At 63.8% G+C, this 18,013-nt stretch overlaps 2 protein-coding genes across 2 annotated transcripts; one reads left to right on the forward strand and one right to left on the reverse strand.

The window, feature by feature from the left end:
• Positions 1-2,719: 2,719 nt before the first annotated feature.
• On the forward strand, positions 2,720-3,577 carry RPS21 (ribosomal protein S21). The gene is made up of 4 exons (XM_065893383.1): positions 2,720-2,769; positions 2,885-2,948; positions 3,085-3,156; positions 3,518-3,577. The coding sequence occupies exons 1-4, from the start codon at positions 2,720-2,722 to the stop codon at positions 3,575-3,577; spliced, it is 246 nt and encodes an 81-aa protein (XP_065749455.1).
• A 2,403-nt stretch (positions 3,578-5,980) lies between these two features.
• CABLES2 (Cdk5 and Abl enzyme substrate 2) lies at positions 5,981-17,616 on the reverse strand. The gene is made up of 10 exons (XM_065892893.1): positions 17,225-17,616; positions 10,322-10,393; positions 10,134-10,226; positions 8,974-9,051; positions 8,283-8,391; positions 7,870-8,035; positions 7,387-7,490; positions 7,096-7,202; positions 6,256-6,460; positions 5,981-6,121 (listed from the first exon to the last, which is right to left on the reverse strand). Exons 1-10 carry the CDS (start codon positions 17,614-17,616, stop codon positions 5,981-5,983), a joined length of 1,467 nt encoding a protein of 488 aa, XP_065748965.1.
• Between the last annotated feature and the right edge of the window lie 397 nt (positions 17,617-18,013).

Raw genomic sequence — 18,013 nt, forward strand, 5'->3', positions numbered from 1 at the left:
TATGCAAGAAATCATTGCCAAACCCAATATCATGAAGGTTGTGTCCTATGTTTTCTTCTAAGAGTTTTACAGTTTTACGTATTGTGTTCATGTACTTGATCCATTTTGAGTTAATTTTTGCAATTGGTGTGAGGTAAGGGTCCAGCTTCATTTTTTTGCATGTGGAGACCCAGTTTTCCCAGCACACTTGTTGAAAAGACAGTCATTTCCTTCTTAAACGGTCCTCATCACCTTTTTGGTGCTCCGGGGCTCTAGCTGTCTCCGTCTCCTGCCTCTCAGCTACAGAGACAATGTTTTTTTTTTTTTTTTTGCGGTACGCAGGCCTCTCACTGTTGCGGACCCCGTGCCACGGTGCACAGGCTCCGGACGTGCAGGCCCAGCGGCCATGGCTCACGGGCCCAGCCGCTCCACGACATGCGGGATCCTCCCGGACCGGGGCACGAACCCGCATCCCCTGCACCGGCAGGCGACTCCCAACCACTGCGCCACCAGGGAAGCCCCAGAGACAATCTCTTGATGACCAGGCCTAGCTGGGTTGACCCACACACTGACACACGCAGGCAGGCCAGCTGTGCAGGCCCCCAAATGAGACAGACTGGCACCTGGGACCCTTTGCTGCAGGGCTTGCACCTGGACAAATGTCTCCTTGAGCTACACAACATTGTACAAAAAACTGTATGGGATGAAAAATAGCAACATACATGCACACTGGAGGCAAACTATGGACAGAAAGATACAAAAAGACCAAAAACCCAGCTGCCACTTTTAAAGAGCTGGGAGCAAGAACAGGGTACATGGAGCAAAAGCAGGGTCCTGCGCATGCACCCTGCACACCCCACCACCTAAGGGGTGGGCAGACCACCTAAGCCACCCCTCTGGCCCGAGCCCTGGACCTGCCCCTATCCTCACCCCATATAAGAAACCAGCTCGACTCCCCTGGGGAGCTAGCAAGGGAACCTGTTACTTGTTTCCGCTCCCCCCTGCTGCAGCAGGAGCCCCGATAAAGCCTTGCCTGAATTTCTTGTCTGGCTTCTTATCAATTTCTACTGATTAGGGAAGGCCAAGAACCCTGGTCGGTATCACAACCAGAAACATAAACACGTAATGTCTGTGCACGTGCTGGGGGTCCTGGAAAAAGCACACACCTCTCACGGCTGGCATGAACATGGAGTGTGACCTTCCTACAGGGCGCTGGCCTTGGTGACTCACTCCTGATGCCCAGCTGCTGGCGCCCAGCGGAAGCAACAGCACACTGCCCGCACGAACACTGGTTTCCGGGTACGAAGGAACTGGTGGCCTCAGCCCCCACCAGGCCCAGATGTTAAACCCTCCCAGAGCCGCACTGAAGTTGGCAGTGACTCAAATGGGGCACCGTGTGGCCAAGCTGATGGGGAGCATTTGCAAGTCACCACAGGGTGAGCAGACACAGCCCTGAGAAGTGAGCTGGGAGCCCAGACTGGGAGGATGGGGAGGGCGTGTCAAGCAAAGGGGCATTTGGACTTCGGAGACTCCACGGCCAGGCTCAGCCCGGGCAGCAGGCGGAGGCCAAGTGCGCAGGCTCTGGAGTCCACCCACGAGGGGCCTTCCCTCTCCTCCGCGAGATGAAGCCCAGGAGGATGTTTTAGTCGAGGCTGCAGGGCACGCCCCCAGGAACGCAGGGCGGGGGAGCCTGGGAAGTCAGCTCTGCAGGCTGGAGTTTTTCTATTTTCTTCCTTAACGGACCCTTAGCACCAGGAGAGACTGCTCCGTGGAGAATGGAGTGGGCGTGATGTGGGGGGAGGGGCCCTGGGCAGGGACCGGATGGTGCAGGGCGAGGGAAGGGCTGGGGGGGTCTCGACCTGGTTCTGCCACGAGGCTTGGCCGAGCTCCTTCCCCGCTCAGGCACTGGTTTCCCGAGGGGTTGTCTTCCACGGCCTGGGAGGGCGCCCCCCACCCCAGCCCTGCCGCTCCTCCCTCAAGACCCCAGGGGCTCTCCCCACTCTTAGAACCAACGGCGCCCCTCCTGCGTCCACGTTCGTGATGCCCGGCTTGTCTCCGGGGTAAGCGCTCCGGTCCGCAGCTCTCACGTGCTGACGAGCGCGGCCCGTTCCAGCGCCCCCGGCCCCCGCCCTCGCCCCCCGGGTCCGCAGGTCCTGACTGAGCGGCCGCGGGCACCGGGCGGTCCCGGCGACGGGAAGCGCCTGCCCTGGGCGCAGCCCACCGCTGCGGGGACCCGCCCGCGGACGCCCTCGCGAGTCCGCGCCGGCCACCCGCCCAGCACGGCGACTCGCCCTCGAGGCGCGGCCTCGGCCCCCTTGCGGTCGCCAGACGTCAGGAGGCTCTCACCCGCCGGAAGCAGAAGTGCGTCAGAGCGGCCGGCCTTGCTCTCTGCGTAGAGTCGCGGGGGCGTGCGGGACCCGGAAGTACTCGCCAAGGCCCCGCCCCACCCGCTAATAGCACTGCCGGGGGAGAAGGCCCTTCCTCTCTGCACTCGCGCTCGTTGTGGTGCCACCAGGTAGGTCTCGCGGCCGCGGTCGGGGTCGGGGCCGGGCCCCGGGCTGGGTGGCGGCGCGGGGGCCTGGGGCGGGGCGGGGCGGGGACGGACTCGCGTGCGTGGGTCGGGGCCTGGGCGGGGTGGCGGCCCGGAGCCCGGGTCGGTGCGGGGCGGGGACGGACCGGAGCGCGCGGACACGGCCCGTCCTCACGGCGCTGCGGGGGGCTCCACAGACGCTCCCTCAACATGCAGAACGACGCCGGCGAGTTCGTGGACCTGTACGTGCCGCGGAAATGGTGAGCATCCTCCGCCCCGGTCCCTGCATCCCCCGCCGCCGCTACCGGCCGCCGAGCCCTCTCCCTGCCCCTCGCTCGCCAAGCCCCGTCGCCGCTCACTGCGCTCCCCCCGCAGCTCTGCCAGCAACCGCATCATAGGCGCCAAGGACCACGCGTCCATCCAGATGAACGTGGCCGAGGTGAGCCGGGCGGCGGGACGGCTTGTCCCCTGGGGAGGGGCGAGGTCTGGGCGGGCCTCACGTCGATTCCCAAACCCCAGGTTTAGACCCGAAGGCGTTTGGGTGCACCTCTGTGACCCTCATTCTCGATTCATAGGTTGACAAGGTGACAGGCAGGTTCAACGGCCAGTTTAAAACCTACGCCATCTGCGGGGCCATTCGCAGGATGGTGAGTGTTCCCCGGCCTCGCTCAGCGGGCCTTTGAGCCGGAGTGGCATCTCCCTCCCTGCTCCCACCCTGAGCAGGTTCGTTGGCAGAAGAGACTGCAGCGTGCCGCACTGGACTGGGCTGGCTGCCAGCCCCTTCCTGGGGGTGGAAAAGGGTGCTCGGGGCCCACCCTGAGAAGACAGGCAGGCCACGACCTTGGAGCGTCCCAGTTATCACAGCTCCTTCCAGCCCCAGGGGTCGGACCCCTGTACCGTCAGGGGTCTGCCTGATGTTAGCGTGTCTACCCTTGGTCGGTTTGGACGGCAGTGTGGCTAGACCTCTGGCCAGCAGGGCGCCTGGTCCCAATGTGCGTTCTCCCCTAGGGCGAGTCAGATGACTCCATTCTCCGACTGGCCAAGGCTGACGGCATTGTCTCAAAGTAAGAGGACTGGGGTTTGGGCACAGAGGCCCAGGATGTCTTTGGAGACCAGGTTTTAAAGTTCTTCTTTTGTTCCAGGAACTTCTGACTGGAGAGGATCCTGGATGTGGAACGTGTGTTATAAATAAAGAGTGAAAACCTATCTGTTGTTTCACTTCTGTGCTTTGGGTGGGGGGGGAGAGGGAGGGCTCCTCTGTGCTCTGGAGGGTCTGGGCTGGCGTTTTGCTGTGATTGGAAGGGGCCGGCTGGCTGAAGGGCAGCCTATGATACGTTGCAAAACCAAATTTTACTTAAAGCACAAATACATTACTTTTTGCAAACAGATCCATGACACTTGACTAGACAGTGAGGTCGCGTGGCCACTTAAGCGCTCATTTAAGTCCACAGCGCCTCCTAGGCACTGAGGGCGTGGCCCCAGGCCCTTGGATACAGATGTCTGGGCTGGTTCTAGGCGGTGACATTTTAGGCTGGAGTTTAATGCCTTAAATACTGGCTTCATTTGAGTACCACACAGTGGCAGCTGCTGACATTAAAAAGGACGCAATGCACTAAAGGGAAGGTTACAGACGGGTTTGGTGAATGACATTCTCACTACATGAACAGGTAAAGTTACTGTATCAGCCATTCTAACATCTGTATAGACATTTCCAGGAAGATGTGTTCCTCAAGGCTGAATTGTAAACCAGGACATACATTTTGTAAGTCGGTCCCCTGCAGTGCTTGTAACAGGAGTGTCCTTGAGACGCTGTGTTGGCTGGACAGGTCACCTTGCAGAAGAGTTGCCTGGGGCCTAGCAGCTTCATCCTTCAAACCCTCCTTGGTGCACGTCAGGTTTGGGAGCCATCTTGGGGAAGATGGGGAAGAGGCACTCCTCAATAAATAAGGTCAGAATACAGACTCGGGCTTCACGCTCCATTCTGCAGTTGTCCCCCTCTCCTCCCTTAGCCCAAGCGACTGACTGAGGAAGCAGGAACAGCAGCCAACAGGGCGGGAGCCGCCGTCCTGCACCCCTGCTAGGGTCTCAAGTTGCTGGTGGTTGAGCGCTCTGATGAGGGCTGGCCTCTGTTCTGCAAAAGCACCAGTGCACACGCGTAGGATGCAGGGTGGGACTGTCCCGGAGCCCCTCCAGTGACAGGCTTATGGGACAGCAGTAGGGAAGGAGCTTAATGGCCCAGCCAACACGGTCCTTTCTGAGAGCAGCTGACCCGTGAAGGAGAAGCTCCAGCCCACGGTCTTCAGTGTTTCTGGTGGGGCAGCAAGTGGATGAACTGGGCCACGTGTAGCGTAGAGAAGCTGGCGTGCCGGGCACACACCTGCCCAGGACAACGACCGGCCTTTGGGGTTGGCTTGGTGTGGCGGCTCCTCCAGCCCAGGCGGCTCCCACTTCCTGCCGGGAGGAAGAACGCTGGCCCGACCCTTGCAGGGAGGCAGGGCTGTGAAGTGGTCAGTCTCCTCCCCGCTGGAGGCTCAGGTGTGGTTCAAGTCACAACTTCAGCACACGCCGTTTAACCAGTTTCTGTTCCCTCAGGAAAAAAGACCCAAAGAACCAAATCCTACATGACAGTAAACACGGTTTCTCCACAACATTGCGTAGGAAGATCAAGAGCCAGCAATCCAGTCATCCTGAAGGTCCCCAGTGTCGTGGGCAAGGGGGGGTCTTCCCGGTGAAACGGATCCTTGCGTGGGGTGGGCTAGTTCTGTGCCCAGAGGCCTGCTGGGGTGTGTGACCCCCAACAGGGCGTCGGGACTTCACAGTGATGTGACCTTGGAAGAACAGAAGTCTGAGAGTAAAAAAATGAGACTAAAACCAACCAGGGGTCTGCTATCCTTGGCTTAGGCTGACGCCAGAGCTGTGTGTGTGGATGTGGGTAGGTGGGTGCACACCCCCCAAGGGGGCTGTGCTGGGCTGGGAAGGAGCCGGGCCGAGGGGGGGAGTGGGGATTCCACAGTGCGCTCTCCACGTCCGAAAACCCCGAACAGCTGAGATGAATGCCCAACAGGTTAACGCTGGCAATCCAGCGCGTGCAGTGAGGTCTGGAGACCCAGATCTCCATGAGACACTAGTGCAGTGGCTACGATGGTAGCAGAAGGCTGGGTGATGCGAAGAGGAGAAAAGCTGTGAAGTCAGGATCCACCACGGCGCATTAAGTCCTGGTACCAGACCAGGCACAGGAAAAAAAGAAACAACAAAGCCCCACATTTTGTTCACGGAGTAACGCAGCAGGGCTCTCCGAAATACCGCTGTGGTGTGGTGTGCTTTGGAATGGAAGCCATGTCCCTCCAGGGAAGCCAGGGCGTGGGGGAGCGGTGGCACCAGCTGGCGAGGGCCGCGCGTCCACACCCAGTGCCTGGAAATGCACCCGCCGGCCCACGACGTGCCAGGAGCGCCCACAGGGGCCGGGCCACGCTAGAACTGCTGCGTGAGGCGTCGGTAATGAGGTAACACCTGGTTCTCGGGAAGGTAGAGAGCAAGTTCCAGGGCCACGAGCACCGTGAACTCAAACCCAATCAGATCCCGTCTGTTGAACCGAAACTTTTCTTCTAACTTCTGTGTTGAAGAAGAGAGAGGGGTTGAGCTGCGGCCCCTCCTCCGGTTCCCGGCCAGGTGGCTGGGTCTGGGCGTGGGGGGTGGTCCCGCCTCCCGCAGCCGGGAGCCGGGGGGATAGGGACGTGCATACTCACATCGATGAGCTGCTTCACGTCGTTCTTGCGGAGGTCGCTGCTGATCTTGGCGGCCAGCAGCACGCAGGCGCCCGCGCACAGCTTGCGGTTCTGCTTGTTGACCTTGCCCTGCAGGACCAGCTTCTCGAAGTACACATAGGCCATGGACACCGTCACGGGCTCCAGACCGCACTCCTCAGACAGGTTCCACATCTCGCGTTTCAAACTGCGGGTTTACACGGGAGCCAAGGGCTTTGGGGTCAGGAAGCGCCCACATCCCTGCTGGAGGGGTGTGCCTTTGGGCCACCAGAAAAGCGCCATTTCCTCCCAGAGGCTGTGGCCCGGCGCTAGGGCCCACGTCTTGGTGGGCGGGCAGCAGGCTGGTCTTGGTCTCCACTTGGCCCTCGGCTGGGCCCGCGGCACCCAACTGTCCTCAAGGGGACCCCCCGGAGGACAGATTCCCGTGCTCCTGTGGCAGTGAGGGGGCCGTGTGGGGAGGGAAGGTCAGTGCAAAGGCCCTGAGGTGCGGCCGTGCTGAGGCAGAGTCTGGACCTCTGGCTGTGGGGCCTCAACCTCGTCATCTATCAAGTGGGGACGGTCACAGGGCCCGGCTCAGGGGCTGTGGGCACCAGTGAGGAGGAGCCCTGCAGGTGTGGGCAGGTATGAGAAGCACCGAGGGCACCTGACCAAGGAGGCAGCAGGGGAGCTGCTGGCACTGGCCTGGCTGGATGGCGGAAAGGGGCTGAGGAGGGGCGCGTCCCTTTCTCAAGCTCAGGAATCTATGTAGACCCGGCCTGGCGGCAGCGTGCAAAAGGCCCTGTTGGGCAGCGGGCTTGAGGATGCCCCCTCGGCCCTCCTCACCTCCTGATTTTGCTCAGCGTCAGCTTGATGTGCGGGAACTTCTCCCGGAAGGTCTCGTTCATGTCCTTCTTGAGGTCGGAGGGCTTCACGTACTCTATCACTGTGGTCTGCGACAGATAAGGACCGTCCCCATGCAGCCCCAGGGGCGTCTGCACGCCACCTGGGCCTGCAACCGTGAGGCCCCAGGCCCGCGAGAACAGTGCCAAGACGTGGGTGAGGCTGGGCCCAGGGCGCATAGCTGCCCCCACCCCTGGTGCCGGCCCACAGCCCAGCCCTGGGCGGCGCCCCTACCATGTAGGACGCGAAGATGAGGACGCGCTTGTGCTTGCCGCAGGGCCACTGAGGGTCATCCAGGAGGTCGGGGTTGTACTCCAGGGCATCCCCCGTGTCGGCCCCTGCGAGCAGAGGGCAGCCCTGACCCACCACAAGCCCTGGTGAGTGGCTTGGCCAACCCCAGCCTAGTGCCAGGCAGCAGCTGTGCTGAGGGCGTCATCGTGGGACGAGAGCGGGGTCAGGGGCTCCAGGTGTGGTCCCCCTCCTCGGGGGCCGGGGTCGGGGAGGACGTCCTGATGAGGAGGGGCCCCCGCCCAGAGCCATCGGTGGGTGCAGGTTCTCTGCGGCTGGGCTCAGGGGCAGCACAGGGCGTGCGCTCTGGGGGCCCCCCTCCTAAGAGGCTGCGGCGGACCCGCTCCCCAGGCTTGGGCTGAGGACTGTGGGCTTGGATGGGATGCACCGGGCCACCTGCCCTGCTCCCGGTCAGGGCCCTTGGGCTACCTAGTTCCGAGCCAGCTGGCGCTGCCCTGGGCGGGATGGGTTTGCATCTGGGCCCCAGCAGAGCGCGGGGGGCACTGGGCCGGGGCTGAGGTGGCGGGCCGTGGCTGTCCGGCTTGAGCGTGACCAGGGCGTTGGTGGGGTACAGGAACTTGGCGTAAGACACAACCTGGCAGGCAGTGCATCGGGCTTAGCCCCGCTGCCCCGTCCAGGACCAGAGGTCCAGCCAGGTCCCTCCTGACCGCTGCAGCTCCCGCCGCCCAGGGCTGACGCTGCTCCCCGCTTGCAGGTTCCAGAACGCCCCGCCCCTCATCTGGGATCTGCAGCCGGAGCTCCTCCCTGCCTCGGGGGCCCCGACCTCCCATCGTCACCAGGCCCCCACAAGGCGACCGGCCTGTTTGGGTGTCTGCTCCTACCTTTCCATCCGCCCCCAGCTCGACGCCTTCCAACTGGAAAACCATCTCGGAAGACACGGAAACGCCGCCGGACGGATGCCTCTGCTTCTGGCTGTCCACCCTCAGGTCACTGCAACACACGGGACGGGACAGAACTGCTGGCCCTGCCCCCGACCTTGCGCAGGCGGGAGCTGAGCCCCAGGGGCCCACAGCGCCCCACCTCCACACCCTCGAGGCCCTGTAGCAGCCTCAGCAGGGGTCACGAGGACTCCCGCTATGAGAGCCATCTCTGTCTCAGCTCCTTCCTGGTCCCAGGCCCTTCCTGTTCAATCTCCCTGGTGGTGGGCCGGCCTCGGCTTCACCTCAAGTCACTTCTCAGGGGTGCGCCCTCCACCTGCAGCCACACCCTCGGGCACGCAGGTCCCGCTGCGCCCCCACCCTGACAGCCATCTCCCTCTTCCTGGGGCTATACGCTGGGCACAGCTGCCTGGACTGGTCACGGGATACACAGCAGTATCCTGCCAGGAGGAACATCCCAGGCACCGACGTTTAGCAGCTCAAACGGGATAATGGTGCGGACGCACCCCTCCCCGAGGACCAGGACCCAAACGGCCTTCGAGCTCTCAAGCAGCTTCGGCAGAAGCTGGTCTGCTGGCCCCGTGTGAGGCTGAGACGGTGAGGAGCCCCCGGCCGGTGGGGACCAGCAGCTCACCTGACACGCAGGCCTTCTCCATAGGGCAGGACCGAGAAGGCCGCACACAGGGACCGCTTGGCGCAGATGAGCACGATCCTGTGGGAAGGACGGGGTCAGGGCAGGGCGGCAGGCGTTTCCCTTCCTGCCTAGACTCAGATGGGAACTGCCCCAGGCATCGGGGGACGCCCGGGATGGCGGTTCATACGAGAGACACCAGAGGCAGATCGGGGCTGGTGTCTGCTGGTCGGGGAAGCCCATCCTCGGGCATCCCAGCAGGGCAGGAGCCTCACGGCATCAGAAAGCGACCAGTTCCATGTTCCGAGACAAAGTGGCCCGAGAGGGGCCGCTGCGTGGGGCGCACAGCAGGGAGGATGGCCTTTCCTTCCTCTGGACATGGCTCTGCCCAGCCCGGCCCCAATTCAGCAGGGAGGACGACGGTGGAAGACCCCCTTCCCTGGCTGGGACCCTGGGCACCAAGGGTCCACTGAAGCTAGCCCGGCGCTCAGTCTGCCGGGGGCCTGCTCCTGGGCCAAGCCCGTCATGCTGGGGACCACGCTGGGGTTCCAGGACTGTCCGAGCTACAGTCACCGCAGGGAAGACGCAGCACTGCCCGACCAGAGCTGCCTGGTAGGTGCCTGGGCACGGCCTCCAGCAGGAAGGGGAACGGTCTGGAGACGCTTTGGGTCAGGACGATGGCCTCAAGGCCAGGAGGGCAGAGCGTGAGGGACACGGGGCATGAGGGACGGGGCTTCTACAGATGTAGGGCCTTGGAGGGCTGTGCTGGGCACTGGCTATCACTCTGCAGCCCTGTTCAGGGAAGCCAGATGCCCTCTGTGTTCCCTTCTCCCCCAGACACAGCCCACCACTCTGCCTGTTCCCACTGTGTTTCCAGCATCCCTGTGTTTTAGACTTCTACTCAAGGCTGCGGTGGCCGGGTGGCTCCTTGCCCAGACGTGCTGAGGACCCCAGCGTTTGGTGAATACGGAGGGAAGAGGGTGGGATGGGGAGAGGGTCCACTTCCGAAGGGACATGGGCTGGGCCGTGTGGGCGAGCAATTCCTTAGCGTGCTGAAGGAAGGAATGGTTGCTGACAAGGGCAGGACCCCGGATCCCAGCAGGCACGAGGGAGGACCCGGTGGGCAGCCACGGGGCTGGGGCTGGGCTGGCACACGCTGACACCTGCTGTTCTTGGTGTCGTACTGCCTCATATTCTTGATGAAGTGTGTCTTCTTCAGGCCTTTGTGTCTTGGGGATCCAGATGTATGTTTGGTTCTGCAGGTGAAAAGGAGGTCACTCCTCCCCTCCTGGGAGCCCCTCTGGCCCCAGGAGAAAGGACGGGGGTGCAAGCGGCAGGCGGGGCTCCTTACCTTTGGACCGAGGCACATCCCACCGTGTCTTCCAGAAACTCGAGCGAGCAGCGCTGGGAGCCTATGCGCCTTCTGTAAAGAGGACACGGCAGGGCCTCAGGGTACTGTCCAGAGGCTGCCTCATGCGCCCTCCTCCCAGAGGCCCAGCCTGCTTCTCAGGCCCTCAGGGGGCATGGTGGGGCTGGACAGGGTCCCGCGGTGGCTCTGCCACCGTGACAAACACACGTCCTGCCAACCCTCTCCCGCCCACCTCAGCGTGTAGCGCTGCCCCGGCCCAGGACACCTAGAAGCCTCTCCCCCTCGGCTGGGCCGCCTTCCCTGCACCAGCCCCCGCCCCCGGGCTCAGGGCCCTGGCAGGGGCTGTTCCCTCGGTCTGGAACCTTCTTTCTCCAGATCTTCCCGTGGCTACGTCCCCCTTGACTTGAGGCTCAGTTCACGCGTGGCCCTCCCCCTCCCCAGGGCAGCAGCAGTCCTGGTATGCACGTCAGGGAGGTGTCTGCTTGGGCCTGTCGCCGGAAGCACAGTGGGCCAGTGGGCGTGCTGAGCTTGCGGAGCTCCCCCGCCCTTGCCTCCTGCCTCTCAGCTCACCCCTGGGAGCATAAAGGAGCCAGAAACGCAACAACCCGCAGCCCCGCCTCAGCATCGTCCAGGCCTGGCGGCCAGAACTCTTCCCAGAGCAAAGCCCTGCCCAGGGACAGGGAGGAAAGCGCTTCTATTAGACCCACACAGAGGGGAGTCTGAACCCAGACGTGTGGCTGCGTGGTCAGGAGGCCCCCTGGGCTGGGGAGATGGCCTCAGTGACTCCTTGGGAGGGGACACAAATGGCCTTAGGTCAGGGCTGAGGCTGAAGGCCAGAGACCCCCAGACGTGCTGGGTGGTCAGGGAGGAGTGTGTGCCGGTGACCACAAAAGGGAACCAAAGACCGGCTGCCCGATGAGGTGCTGACCCCAGGGGGCTGCCCCCAGCCCTCTGAGGTGCTCACCGTGCTGGGGTTGTCCCAGAGACAAGCCGGGTGTTTGGTCTGGTTTAAAACCATCCCAGGAGGGGGCCTTACCAGCACCCAGCACACAGGGAGCTCGGGAAGGCAGCCTCCCACCTGGCACTGGGCCCAGAAACCCTGCGCAGGCTGCACCCTCAGGTCAAGGTCACACACCCAGGTTCTTGCCACCAAGGCCACCAGCAGGGACCGCTCAGGACAAAGCCAAGAAGCCGGGCTCTGCTGCCCCACTCCTCCTGGGGCTCAGGTCACCGTGGTTTACGAGATGGAGGAACACGGGTCTCACACTCAGCCTGGGCTGGGCAGGTGCCCAGGCCCAAGTGTCAACAGCAGCCATTTCCTAAGAGGCTGAGCCTCGCTGCTGAGCCGCTCCCGGAAGCTGCAGCCTGCCCTGATGCCGCCTTTCTTGCAGCATCTCACGGGACCCTCCCCGTGGCAGGACCCCTGGCGTCCAGACGACGCCTGGCACGGTCAGGACATCTCTCCCGGGTCAGGCTAGGTGGGTAGGGGGCAGCAGGAGGGGCACGTCAGGCAGACACCCAGCAACCAAGGAGGCCTGGGGTAGGGGCTGGTGAGCACCGGCCCCACGGTGGGCGATGAGGCAGGCCCTGCCCTGAGAGGGCGCCCCACTGCAGGTGGACGTGCAGGACCCGTGCCGGGAAGCGAAGCCGGCCTGGTGGAGACGGGAACGCCCCAGACAGGTGTGCGTGTCCTGCCCCGCGGGGCTGGGCTCAGAGGTCCCGGGCAGCAGTCCCGCGTGGCTTTCTCAGGCTTGCTTCCTCAGGTAATTTCCCAGGTGAGGCCCGATGGCTCCTGCACGCCTGGGACCTCGCTTACAGGGCCCAGAGGCCAGCGGCAGTCTCCACGGAGGCAGCCATGGGCCCTTGGGGGCCAGCCCGGGGGCACAGTCAGCACCCACGCTCCCGGGCTGCCTGAGCTCTGGCCCAGCGCGCTCCAGGAGACCGCTCTCATCCCACTGAGCGTCAACACCTGACCCCAGCTGGTTTCGTGCATCTCTGTCTTTGTGGGTTTCTTCTACATTTTCTTCTCTGTAAGCATTTTATACGTAAACTCCATCCTCACAGCCCTCAGCGCACAGGTGGTAAAACTGAGGCACAGAGCTGGCGGGAGTTAGGGGCTGGGAGCTGCGCCCTGCCCCCCGGCGCTGCCTCTGCCCCTGGATTCTGCCACCTGCCCCCGTGCCGCCCTCCTGACCGCGCTGGGGGAGCTGGAATCAAGGCTGCTCCGTGCTCTCAGGGCTCCTTTCCTGAACTCGGCCTGTGTCCGCGTGATGCTATTTGGGTTTGGGTCCAGAGACAGGGACGACGCTGACGAGGGTACCCTGAATTCTGAGCACAGACCAGGCTGGCCAAGTGAGGGGCTGTTGCTTTCGAGCCCCCCACTACCCACCTCCCACCCCAGAGGAGCTGGCCCCGCGGCCCGAGGGAGGCTGAGAGCCCCGCTGGGATGGGGACCCTCCGGGGGCCGCCAGGCAGCCGCGGGCTCACTCGTCCCAGGACGGGGACTGGCGCCCGGCCCCTTCCGTAGGCGGCGCCCTTTCCAAACCCACTGCTAGCCGGTCGACCAAGGAGGCAGCCTCTCAGGAGTCCCGAGGCGGGACCTCCACGGTCTCCCACGTGGCCCTGGGAGGACGACACCCCTAAGCACTCGCCGCTCTGGAAACGGCTCAGAATCCCAACGCTGACCACATGCCGGCCCGGGCCTGTAGGCACGACAGGAACGTTCCAGCAGCTCTACCCAAAACGACCCCCACTGGGAGCAATCCCGCCGTGGACCCCATTGGGAGCAGGCCCCTGGAAGCGGTGTGTGCAGGGCCTGGCTGAGGACCTGAGCGGGGACAGGCGGTGCCGCGCCCCGGGTCCTGCTGGTCGGTGGTCAGGATGTGCGCGCCTCTCCCTGTACGCCCGCTACTCCTCTGTTTAAAAAGTGCTACAAACAAACTACAAAGAACAAAGTCTGGGCTCCTGCCACCTCAGCTAACACTCTCCCACTCCCCGACGTCTGGGCAAATGCAAGTCCCAGGGAGCCAGGAGGCCCTCGCGGCTAAGCCGTCCAAGGCACACGGGATGGTGTCCCCCACATGGCGGCGACTGGCCCGAGGCCGCCTGCGCTGGACTCTGTAGGGAAGATGGGGTCGGGGGCACAGGGGAGGCTGTCAAGATGGCACAGGCGACCACCCCACTGGCTCACTTTCACAGCTGCCCCTTTACAAACCGGTGACCCATACTCGCCTTCCCCGAGACAGGCAGGAAGAGAAATCGCCACTTTTTAGACGTTGTTTCCACTGTCTGATAAACTCCTTCACTTTGTAACTGAAAAAACGGCCCAGCTGAGAAGAGAAGGGCTCCTGCCTAGTTGGGAGGCCACTCAGTCCGAGCCAGGGGCCACGTGCAGGGGCTGCTGTGCGTGGGCTCAGCCGGTCTGAGAACACGCAGGCTGCTGACGGGGGCCAGCACGACGACACTGAACCCTCCCCTGCCAGGAGAGTGCGGGCAGGGGTCCTGTCCGGCCGGCCCACCACTTCACCCGGGCCTGAGCACGGGGCCTGGCATATCACAGGCCGTCGTGCATCCTTGTTGAGTGAGTGGGTCGCCCTAGGTACCCTGTCTCACCAAGTCCCTGCCAGCTTCCCCGGGTGACAGGACCCACATGTGGTCCTGGGCCGGCCTCCATCTCAGCAAGGCCTCTGGACCCCCTCTAGGCTCCAACCTCGGTGACCACCTCCAGCCGTTTTCCAGCTGGAGAGCAAGAAACCCCCAAATCAGTGATGTGAACAGACTGCCAGACACTCCACCGAAATTGCATTAATTTGGACAGACGCTCGGCAGCCTCCAGAGCGCTAGGCGGCTCCTGGCTAAGACGGCAGCTCAAATCCCAGGCCCTTCCTCGGAGCCAACCCTGAGCAAGCGCTTCAGAATCGCAAGGGTTTCTGCTCCCAGCTAACCCGGCCACGCCCCCGGCTCACCTTCCCCCGTGTTAGTGCCCTGGACTAACGACTAATGACGACTGCTGGGGGTTGAACAATGTCCCCAAAATATGCGAAGTCCTCACCCCTGTCACCTGTGACTACGAGCACAGCTGCAATAGGGTCTTCACAGGTGTGACCAAGTTAAGGTGAAGCCGTTAGGCTGGGCCCTGACCCGATGACCAGCTGGGTCAGGGTGTCCTTACAAGCAGAGAGAGACGCCAGGTGAAGACAGAGACACCAAGGAGAAGCTGTGTGAGGACGGAGTCAGAGACTGCAGGGTTGTGGCCACAAGCCCAGGACATCTGGGGGAACCTTACCCCCGAGCCCTCCCAGGAGCAAGGCCCTGCCCACGCCCCGACTCAGGCTGTAACTTCCAGGACTGTGAGAGGAAACCCTGCTGCTGCCTGAAGCCTCCAAGCCCCCCCTGGAGAGAGGAGGGCCGACATGACAGAGGAGGGCGCAGCGGTCTGGTGGGGCAGGAAGAGGACCTGCAAGCCTGTGTCTGACCCATCCGGAGAAGCCCAGAAACTGGGTAAGCGCTAGGTGACCGTGGTGTCGAAATGAAAGCAAAGCTCTAGGGAGGAAGGTAAGGATCCTGGAGAGTCACTCACTGGCTCGGCAGCAACAGCCGCACCAGACTGTGCCCTGAGCACGAAACACAAACGCCCCACCGTGGGCTGAGCTGTGAGCACACCCTGGGCAACCGGGACGTAACACAAGTCCTCACTCCCCGGGCCGGGCCACCGCCACCCTCGCTGAGCCCTGGCCACCCAGCAGACCTCACAACAGCCCCTCCGGCAGGTAGTGCCTAACACAAACCCATCTCACAGAGAAGCAAACCGAGGCTCAGAGAGGCGGTGCCACCTGCTCTGAGTCACAGAGCTCCTGAGAGGTGGAGCTGGAATTCCAACCAGGTCTGTCCCCAAAGCCTGGGTCAGACCACCACACTCACGACACAGACTTTGAGAAAAGACCCTCAGGATTCTCTCCATTCCCCAGAACAACTTACCCTTGAAGTCCACAGCCTATAGCTGGCAGCCCCCTTTGCTACTCAGCAGCGACTGCCTGCGGCCCTGCCTCTGGGCCCAGGGAGCACAAAGAGAAACGGACAGTGCCCACCCTAGGAGCCTGCCATCTGTCAGGGCAGGGTCAGTGACTCTCAGACCCAAGGGCTGGGCCCTGTGCTCGGCAGCAGAAACCGAGGAGGGACCGAGTCTGGGTGGGCAGGTGCGGCCCTGCGACATCTGAACGGGGATTTGAAGGCCAAGTGGGAGGGAGGGGCAGGAGAGGGCTCCTTGCACAGGCCAGGCCAGGGGAGGAGGGACACAGGGACCGTGGAGGGTGCAGCGGGAACACCGAAGGGCACCTGACTTGTGCCACGTCTCAGCCTGTTCTGTGTCCTCCAGAGCTTGGGCCCCTGCACAAACTCTTCAGAAGCAGCGCAAGCGCCATCAAGCCCCATCGCCAGGCAGGGCTCCTGGTTACAGGCGCTTCATTGCATCCTCCCATTCGAACAGCTTCGTGGGCCAGGCTGCTGGCCTGTCGGGTTCACAGGGAGGGCCTGGCCCCCAACCAGGGCGCCTGAACTGTTTGCTGAATGACACGGCCTGCCCAGCACCACACACAGGGCTGCGGGACCGGGAGAGGAGGGCACAGCGCAGGCCTGGCTGTAGGTGAGCGGGACCCTCGAGGCCTCACACAGCGGACGTCCCTGCCACTCTGCCCTGGCGTGTCGGAGTGACTCGAATGGGACCTGGTGTGAAGGGAGGACTGTCCTCGGGCTGATGGCTGCCAGGAGACAGGACCACTCCGTTGGAGAGTCTGCCGGCTGAGGAAAGCAGGCTTTGGGGCAGGGGCACAGACTAGAGGGGCAGAGCTCAGGGGTGGGGGTGGCCCTGAGATGGGCTGAGGCGTTCCTAGAAATGAAATCAGGGCAGGGGAAGTGCCTGCGACCTGAGATGTGACAGGCCCAGGGGCCCTGAGCTCAGAGTGGACAAAGGAGGCAGGGGTAATGGGGGGCCTCCCGTGACCAGTAGCTGTGGGGTGGGGGGCTGGGAGGTCTGGCCTGGTGTGGGAGACTCTGGGGCTAGATGTCACAGTACAGGGAAGATCCCTGGCCCACATGGAGGGCGTCACCCAGTTTAGAGAACGAAGGGGAACCCAGAGGGGGTGTTTGTGAGTCCCTGTGTCAGCAGGACTGGTAACAGTGGGCTGGGGAGGGGGTGTGTCTGGAGCTGACAGGGCTCTGTGTCTGGGGGCTAAGGGCTGAGGGAACCCCAGACTCATGTTCAGGGGACTGACAAGATTGAGAGGACCCTGACCCCGTGTTCAGGGGTGGCAGAATTAAGGGGACCATGACCCTTAAGTCTGGGGACTCACGGGGCCCGAGAAGACCCTAACATCCGTGTCCAGGGAGTTGACAGCTTGCAGATGACTCCCGACTCTGACATCTTAGGATGGTGGGGCCCAGTCAAGACTCCCTTCTGGGGCTGGCAAGGCGCAGGACACCCCAACCCTCTGTCCCTCACTGACAGGGCCCAGGACACCCCAACTGGTGTCTGGGGCTCACAGGGGATCAGGGTCACCTCCCGGTCTCCAAGTCCTACGCTGACAGGTCACTCAAACCCTGTGGCACGAGCCTACCCTGATCTTCTGTAGGTCACCTCAACCCTATGAGCTGAGCCAGCCCAGGGCCACCTGCCACCCTGCTCACTGTGCTGATGGCCCCCAGGTCACCCCGACCCTGTGTCCCGGGCTGTCAGGCCCCCAGGCCACCTCAACTCCTTGCCCGGGCGACTCCACTGCCTCCAACCCTGAGCCCTGGGTGACTCCGCCAGGTGACCCCGACCTCCGCGGTGACCCAGCCCCAGGCCACCCCGCCGCCCCCCAGGCCCCAGGTGACCCGGGCCACACTCACCTCTGGCGCTGCCCGTCCAAACCCAGGCTCAGGCCGAGGCCCAAGCCGGCGGGCGCGGGCGCGGGGCTGAGCAGGCCCTGGGGCGCCGAGGCCCGGCCCGCGGGTCCGGGCAGGGGCAGGCCGGCGGGGGGCGCGGGCGGCGGCGGCGGCGGTGGCGGCGGCGGCGCGGGCGGCTCGCGGGCCTCGGTGGGCGGCGGCGGCGGCGGCGGCGGGGGCTTCTCGCCGCCCGGGCCCAGGCTCGGGGGCCGCCCGTCCAGGGAGATGTTGTTGAGAAAGAAGAGCGCGGCCTGGCGGCGCCGCGAATCCCCTCGCCGCCGCAGCGCCTGCGGCGCGGCCCGGGCAGCGGGGCCGGGGGACTGCCCCGAAGAACCACCCGCCGCAGCCGCGGCCATCCTCCGACTGAGCCCGCCGCCCGCCCGCCACCGCCCTCCAGCTCGCGCATGCGCCCTCGCCCGCCGCCCATTGGCCGGGGCGCACCCGTATGCAAATACATCGCCGTCACGCCCGCCCATTGGCCAGCGCGGGGCGGGGGGGAGCGGCTCCCTTGGGTCCTAGAGCGGGTTCCGATGAGGCCAAGGGGGAGCCGGGAGAAGCCGCGAGGCCTGGCTCTGGGCGAGCGGTGGAGGTGCCGCGGGTTCGAGTCCCTGACTCGGAAGTCGCGGCCCCGGGGCGCCAGTGCTCTGTTCCACTTGCTGGGCTGTGGCGTTCGTGGTCAGCGTTCTTAAAGCCTCGTCTTTAGGCTCCAGCGCACTTCCCCTCTTGGGGTGTGTGTCTTTGCGGGGGCGGGGG

The sequence above is a fragment of the Phocoena phocoena genome, chromosome 15 (genome assembly GCF_963924675.1).
Source record: "Phocoena phocoena chromosome 15, mPhoPho1.1, whole genome shotgun sequence".
In the NCBI taxonomy this organism is placed as follows: domain Eukaryota; kingdom Metazoa; phylum Chordata; class Mammalia; order Artiodactyla; family Phocoenidae; genus Phocoena; species Phocoena phocoena.